This window comes from Xiphophorus hellerii, chromosome 7, assembly GCF_003331165.1.
Source record: "Xiphophorus hellerii strain 12219 chromosome 7, Xiphophorus_hellerii-4.1, whole genome shotgun sequence".
Taxonomy (NCBI): domain Eukaryota; kingdom Metazoa; phylum Chordata; class Actinopteri; order Cyprinodontiformes; family Poeciliidae; genus Xiphophorus; species Xiphophorus hellerii.
The window spans coordinates 3,262,669-3,270,856 of record NC_045678.1 but is presented as its reverse complement, the minus strand read 5'-3'; the positions used below and the strand labels follow the sequence as shown (position 1 = coordinate 3,270,856).

The following is an 8,188-nucleotide window of genomic DNA, read 5'->3' as shown; positions in this document are numbered from 1 at the left end:
CAGCTGAGCTCAGAGCTGAGTCCCTGAGTGATGCAGGAAACTAACAATTTCTATCTTGGTCTATAAAAATCAGTTCAAATGTTGTTCTGTTAGTTGTACAGATAAAATTGAGGCAAACTGACCTACCAACAGAAAATAAGCTCTGCTGTGATTGGTCAGATCGAGTTTTGTATGTACATCAGTAACTGCGTTTCCATTAAAAATGTCTGCGAAAGTTTGTCAATATTCCGTTAATGTCTAAAAAGCACAATTTCACAATTGCGGTGCTTCCATCAAATAAGAAACGTAATTAAAATCACACGTGAATACGTTTTTTAACGTGACTAGTCATTAAAAATGTGCGCCACCAGTCAGCTTTTTTTATTTTTTTGCCATCATACCAATTCCTGTTTTCTTCTTCGTGGCTTGTGCATTGGCAACATCCGGTTGTTGATCATGTAATTCATGCGATGCGGAAAAAAAAAGTGCTTCATTAGTTTTGCGAAATAAACCGATATCTTTACAGCTAAAAAAAACCCTCACGTCATCCTAACGGCAGAACTTTCTAATCGAAAAAACGTGATTCTTTTTTCAAAATTTGTTTCCTTTAAGCAAATTTATGTCCGAAATGTCAAATTACGCAATTATATGGTGAATGGAAACTCAGCTAGTGACAATATTTTACTGCTACACCTTGGCCTCGTTGAAAAACTCTTTAACATTGTGGTAGCACTGCAGCCACGAACCTCAATGAATTTTGTTGGTATAGTAAGGGGTGATGACTGAGAGGTGGAAGAAAACGGATTTAAGTATTTTTACAAATAAAATTATTTCTTTCAAACTGACTTGGGCTCAGAGTGTTCATTATTTCAACTTCCTTCATTGAACATTTTAACATACAGTAAATGTATTATCCTTGAAGGGATAAAAGGCAGTGGAGTCAGCATTACTGTATGGAAACACCCCAAATCAACCACCCACCACTCCGTACAGGCCAGTAATGACCAACAAACACAAACATTCACCACAGCTCACAGAAAACAGTGTTTTATTATTAAGGGAGAGACCCGGCCAGTCTGATGTGTTATTCGTTCATTTGGAGGTGTCAGGGTAAAGGGGTTTGAATACTTAAAAAAAAATAATAAAATTGACATTTGTCAAAATTTGCATGCAAACACGGCATTACCTATTATTCCCAAGTTTGAAAAACATGGAAGCATTTTATTAAAAGAAATCAAAGAGAAAAAAGTAACTGTCACACAAAAAGTTCAAACAGATTTTAGTTTTATTTGTACAGCTACTATAAAAGAAAGGTTGCTGACAAACAGCCCTCGGCAAGTCATACTGCATCAGGAACTGGCATGAAAATCATCAGACGCGTGACGATGGAGATTGTCAGGCCTGCCTAAGCTCTTCCTCTTGTCCAATAATAATAATAATACTGGTGGCCAGACTCAGCCTCGCAGGCAGAAACACACTGTGCTTGTTCACCATCTGTGTGCTTATCAGTTCATAATAGTTTGAACCCAAACGTCAACCGACTGTTACAGGAAGTGTTTTCGTACAAAGCTGTGACTAGTCGTTTTCATATCAGTACCTAAAGGCAACTTACACACACACACACACACACACAATTTTAAAGAAAAGCCTGGAGGTACTCCTTTGTTTATTATGACCTATAAGTACAGGTATGTGGGTTTTGATTTGGAGTAACAGCAGAGGGGACGATTCAACATGTCCGATTAGTTTGGTCTCATCATCTGAAATGTTGGCAGTAAATCTAAACAAAGGAAAATCTCCAGACAGGAAGGTGGGGTCAAAAAAACAACACTTTCTCATTCAAAGTAAAATCTATGTCTTCACATATTAAAGGATAAGTTCACACAATAGCATAACTTGATTTTCTCATGGCAACTCGATCTCTTCTCAAGGCATTTCGAATATTCTCTTCACGGATTGAAACAGGCAGATTATTTTTAAAATCGTGAAGTTTTTCGATGTGTGACTTCGATTTATGGAGAAGAACCAACAAAAAGCCAAAGCAGTAAACCCAAGGAGAGAGAATCTTCAAGTATTCAAGTGAATTTTATTAACATACAAGTTATTTGGAATTTTTGGTGAACTTATCCTTTAAGAAAAAAACAAAACAAAACATTTCCGGAATTTACAAATAGAAAATATTATAAAACGAACCACGTGAATCAACATCAAGGCACTGGACACATTAGAGACAATGGCACGTTGCTGGTATGCAGACAAAAGGGGGTGAGAAAAGAGGGAGGAGGGGGGAGTGGTCAAGGCCCTGTGTAATTTTACATTTAAGTGCTGGCAGTATTTGTACCATCATGAAGTTAATAAATAGCACAAAGAACTGAGCAAAGAAGACATTTTCACCACAGGAGACTTTTGGTCTTTTTCTGGGAATCTGCAAACCGTGCTACTCTGAATTGTAAAGTGTGCAAACGCGCACAACCGAGTGGTTCACATGGAGAGGTCAAAGTGCAGGAGGCCATTTAAGACTGCGGGACAAAACGCACTAATGTACGTGATAATCTCATGATTCGTCCACATCTGCACAAATACTGCGTTCCATCGACGGGTACACCCCTGTTCCCTCAACGAATCATTCCACACATCATCTGAACCATCTGGGGTTTTCTAAGGCCAATGCCCATACCGACATTTAAAAATAAGGGCAGTTGGTATTCTACGCAAATCATAGTTATTTTGTTTGTCTGGTGTTCCCCCCCCCCCAGTGTCAATTTCTTTTCCTTAAAGGAGAATTTTGAAAGTTTGAAGACATTAAAGATTCATGTAGCAATGACGTCTTTCTCCTTTCTCAACAGATCTGCTGGTGAAGACATATTAGGCGACTCACTTGGATCAGATTCTGTTTTCTGCCAGAATAAAGAATTTCCTGGTAGAAAATATGAGAGATTCCCATATAAGAGAACTCTTAGGACTTTACACTAAGATCTAAGAAATGTTACTATGCTAATATGTAAGTCTAGTACCTTCATCCTGAATCTTTTTTATACCCGTAACTCTGTTGTACCAATGTTCTTCTATGGAAAGTATTTTTAATGATTTTGTTAATACGCTCAAATCCCACATATTCTTAATGCTGAGATTTTTTTAAATCTCAACATTACACCCTATTCTCATTTACTTTGGTTCCGACCAGCTGACTCCTATGAAATATGACAGATTGTAAAACACTTACATATTTGGAGTAAGATCAGACAGGACAGCATGAGAAACAGGAAAGCCTCGATTTTCACTCCATAAGAGTTGGTAACACATTTATATCGTACCGTGTAAAACCTTTCATTTTCGGTTAAATCCAGTCAATGATGTGTGTGACATTTTCTGTTGGTGGAACTGAGATGTACCCGTTCTCTCTCTTACTCTCTCTCTCTCTCCTGGTGAAAATTAAACTACCAAGCATCTCATTGAGGCTGTACTGCTCACATTTCATCAAACCACACAGCCAACTCCAAACTTGTGCTTTTAAGCTGGTAAAACATTTCAAAAAGTACCTGCTCATGTAACCCTTCAGTACATGGCAATTATCTATGCATGGAAGTCAAATATTTGGTACAAGTTTTAAAAAACTTAAAACTACACTGGAATTTCTGAATAATCTTAATTGTGTACAAACAGTTAAAATGGCTTTTTTTTTTTTTTTTTTTTTTTTTTTACAAAAAAAAGAAACCTCGTCTCGGAGCGGCATGGCTTTGCCATGCAGATGCTAAGTACCGAGGTTAGTTTACATTGAAGCACCACCTGAGCGTAAGAACCAACTGCGGCGTCAGTCAGTGTAAGCGTGCAGACCGGCGCTGAGGCCGGTCCAGATGGAGCTCTCCTCGTCCGTGGACCGAGCGGGCCGGCCGGCCGCAGGCGCCGGTCCAGGGAAGAAACGAAGGAGAGCCGCCGGACGTCCTGCTCCGAGAGTCAGAGAGGAACTGTCCGCAGGCGCAATGTGGAGATGTGGAGCCCCAAGGGTTCACTGTGTAACAGCTGGACTACGTCATCTGTTTAACCAAAAACCAATACTAAAAAAATACTACTTCTTAATATTAATTTCAGTCAAGTCTGAATGTTCAGAAAAATTAAGCAAGTCATCTTATTGCTTTTAAACTCACACGCGTTTCAGCTATCGGCTCCCAAACTGCATCTGTTAACCGTTTGTTTCCACTGTAGGGCTGAACGATATGACTGAAAGATGTGACTCAATACAAGGGTTTCATATCAATCAATATTGATAATTATTGATTAGTTATTTTGTCTTAAATATGTGAAATACTGCCAGACCGGTGATGTGACCTTTCCTGTTTTATTCACAATTTCCTCTCCAGCTTTTTCTCTTTGCAATGCATGTTTTGTTTTTTTTTATACTTCAGCAGTAAGCAGTGAGACACAGGGGAGAAACATGAAACTGTTGCTGCGCAAGTTACTTAATAGGTTGTTGCTAGGTAACCAAAGAGTAAGTGAGTTTGTTGGTGTCATCAACTGTGCTTAGCTGGCCAGCTAAAGCCTTTCCTCTGCCTACATCCCCCAGAATGCTGCTCGGTTCTGAATCAGAGCTCAATGAAAGGATTGAAAATTCTACTGGATGTATTGAATATTTATATTGATCAAGTGTCTATCGCGATATACAGTATGTTGTTATTCATTTATTGCCCAGAATCAAACCAAGAAAAAAAAAAAACTGACTAATGCAGCATTGATTTCAGATTTTTTTTTTTTTATAGCGCTTCCAGTTTCAAAGCTAAGGAAAGTCAGTGTCGAACTGTAAAATTTATAATTTATAACTAGAGGAATTTGAAATTAATTGCTCCGATCCTGGCGTCCTGTTTAGCCACCAAATGGATAAAACTAAAAAGCTCTGACTTTCAGGAATAACATTTTTAACTGAGGAGTAACTGAAAGAGGCTCCTACAGTGGAAACACAGCTAATGGTGCAATGGCCAATCAACATCCTATTCCAAGCAGATTTATAGATTCCTCATTATTTTTTATAAACTACAGATTTTTTTTCAATAATCTAAAACTTGAAAGTCAAGAAAGTTAGATTTTGATTTGACTTTTTCATAAGGCATGAAAAGTTGATCATGTTTCGCACAAAATCCCAAGAACGCATCGCAGCAGAACAAAACCTGGTTGTTAGAAAAAAATAAAATAAATTTTAGTTTGTAACCGATTCAGACAAGTATGATTCATTAAAAAAACAAAAAAAGAAAAGAAAAAAAGCTAATGAAAATATAAATTATTTAAAGAATAAATTAGAAATTATTTTCTGAGATTATTATTTTATATATATTTTTTGTAATATCTGTAAATGATGATTGTAAAGTTGCTTCTTTTTGTAACACTGAATCCCTTTGGAGCTCCATGCTGACCAACGTCCCGCTCTGCTTGGCAGGAGCGTCGTTCTGCTGAGGAGTCCGGGTGACCAGCTCGAGGTAAGAATCATCAAAACGTTTCAGAGTCCTCCGAGTCGTTCTCAGTAGTTCCCTCGCTGGAAGGTCCCGAGGGGTTCCTGGGGCTGCGGGGTCCCCGAGGGCCGGCGGCCACGCCTTTACCCCCCTGGTGGGGCAGCTGCCTCAGCAGGGAGCCTGGGGAGGGAGCTCCAGAGCTGCAAGGGGAGCAGAAAGGCATCATGGTAGCCAGAATGAGAGCCAGACAGTCAGCCACCTCTCTGCTAGGAGTACAAGCCAGAGCAGGGGTCAGACCTGAGGCAGAGAGACAGAGACGGAGCAGAGAGGAAGAGGAGGAGGAGGAAGGAGACAGGGAGATGTGGAGGAAGCGAGGGAGGCGAAGCAGAAGACAAAGATGGAGCAGCATTCCGTTAGTCTCCAGCCAGCTGACAGGTGGAGCAAAGAGAAGGGAACACTGAAGACAGGAACGACAGTCAGTCAGGGCGGACTGAGGAACCACTAAAGAAGGTTTTAGATCGCAGCCAGGGATGAGAGTTATTGATTAATGAGCTGATCTAAAGATGATCAACTCAAGATTAATTGATCAGCAGCCATTTGCTTAAAAACCTGAGTTTTCTCTTGTATGAAGAGAAAACTCTTCATACAAGAGGCCCAACCGTCTTATCATAACATGGATGGCAACATTTTCTGTAATATGCTGAATTATAAACAGGAAATCATGATTAAGGTTTAACATATATTAGAGTCAGCTGTGCTAAATACTGACTGAATCAACAGATAATGCAGTCATTATTAAGCTTAGACATTATGGTCATTCATGTTAATTTTTTTCCAAATCATAAGTTCTATCAATTTAATTTTTCTTTGAGCTGCTAGAATATACTTAAGTTAGTTTGGAACCGAAATCTGTAATTAATTTTTGTATTTGGAAATGTTCAGATTACTTTGGTAAGTTTTAGACCCTCCCATTCATTAAAGAGATGAAGACCACACCAGGGTCGGGGTGGATTTGTTTGTTTGTCGAATGTCCGGTGTGATGACGGGCATTTTTGTTTTTTTCCCCACTCTTTGAACTTGTATGTCAGTCTTGGTTAACTTTCGTTTTCATCGAAGTTGTTCAAAATTTTTGTTATTGATTTGCTCATATTTTTGCTAGAAAATATGAAAAACTTCAAATATTTTTTCAAACAATCAAGTCAGAAGTGCATTCAAGAAGCCAACACCTGATGCCGCCCACGGTCTTTTTGGAATAATTTTGGTTTTGGAGCTTAGAAGGCCGTGAAAACATAGGTTGCTGAGTAGAAAAATAAAAGATAAAAAAAAAATAGATATTTGAAACACGAAATATATTTTAAAACAGAACCGGAGAAAATGCGTTTAGCATCTCAAACCGGACTCTGGTTGGACTGTTTTTCTTTCCAGTTCTGGTAAGGCTCAGCTGTCTTTAATTTTTTATCACTGGCTCCCATGGGTGTGACCAACGGCGCCCTCTGATGGATGGCGCCCAAACTACAACACTAAAACAAGGTCTACATGGATCAGAACTAGTTTTAACGTAATAAACCATTAGTCAAAAGTCAGTTAATTGTTCACATCCCTAATCACAACTATCCCACAGTTATTTATTGTTCATTCCATCCTGAATAGTGATAAAGAAGTCTAAAAGGGTTTTGAGCTTTGAAACAAAGATGAACCACATCGCTTTTCATGTAGAAGGAGCCTCAAAGCTGAACATTGTCAGCCTGTTCTTTAGTGGATGCTGCTCATTTCACTGCATCAACGTTTCCTGCTTTTTGCAGTAGTTTCTTCATCAGCTGTTCGGAGAACAAAGAGGATCCAGCTGCCACAGAACGCCAACTGCTTCCTGCTTTGGAAAGGTTTTATGTGCTGGAGTCAATTTCAAACGCATTACAGCAAATGTGCATTGTTTCTATTATTTTACACTCATCTGTATTTGTAAAAGAACACACAGGATTTGGGAATGTTTACAGGGATTTAGGAAATCACCTGCTTTTTGTAGGGAATACAGAAATATTGCAGTGTTTACTGGATGCTGTCGTGTTCTAAAATACAAATACACATATAGGAATATTAAAAGATATAAAAAGAAGCTGATAAACATTAGGTTTGTTGTTCATGTTTAAATTAGTTTTCTTACTCTAATGTGAGAATTCAAACAGGGTCAATTTGGACTTTAGTTGACAATTTGGGTCTTAAAAACAGCGACGTCCAGCCCTGACCAGTGAACACATTAAATAGAGAACACAGCAAGTCAGCAAGCAACCTGAACCGTTCAGTCACAGCTCCCACCAGCTGAATGCAAATGAAAGCATTTAATATCGGAACCCTTTGGAAAGAAAAATGGTTATTATGAGCCAAAAATCTTATTAAATATTCATCCTGGTTTTCACAATCAATATGTTCCAGAAGAGAGGCTTTAAAATTAAGGATGTACAATATAATGGTATTAACATCGGTATTGGCCAAAGTCAGGCAGTTTTTAATACTGTATATCGATACCGGTCCAATAAATCAAACTGGACTGATATTTCTATTTTGTTACTGATCTGATCTGGATTGAGAGGGGAGCAGGTTGGTCATGTGACAGTGACAGTGATGCACCAAAGGATTATGGGGAGTTTAATTGAAGCAAAGACACATTGGTGAATCAAAAGGGACTAGAAATGTATATTGATATTGATGTATATCAATTATTGGCAATATTAATATCGGCCCAAATTTGTATATTATTGCATCCCTAATTAAAA

At 38.5% G+C, this 8,188-nt stretch overlaps 1 protein-coding gene across 3 annotated transcripts in view; it reads right to left on the bottom strand.

Annotated features, from left to right (window-relative positions):
- Positions 1–1,173: 1,173 nt before the first annotated feature.
- The window catches only part of ankrd44 (ankyrin repeat domain 44), a 38,022-nt gene continuing 31,007 nt past the window's right edge, over positions 1,174–8,188 (bottom strand). For 2 of the 3 annotated variants that reach the window (XM_032567257.1, XM_032567258.1), the window contains exon 28: positions 1,174–5,714. In XM_032567257.1, the coding sequence (XP_032423148.1) occupies positions 5,455–5,714 (260 nt within the window). In that variant the 3' untranslated portion in view covers positions 1,174–5,454. The remainder of the gene's footprint in view (positions 5,715–8,188) is intronic. The other variant, XM_032567260.1, reaches the window with a different exon arrangement.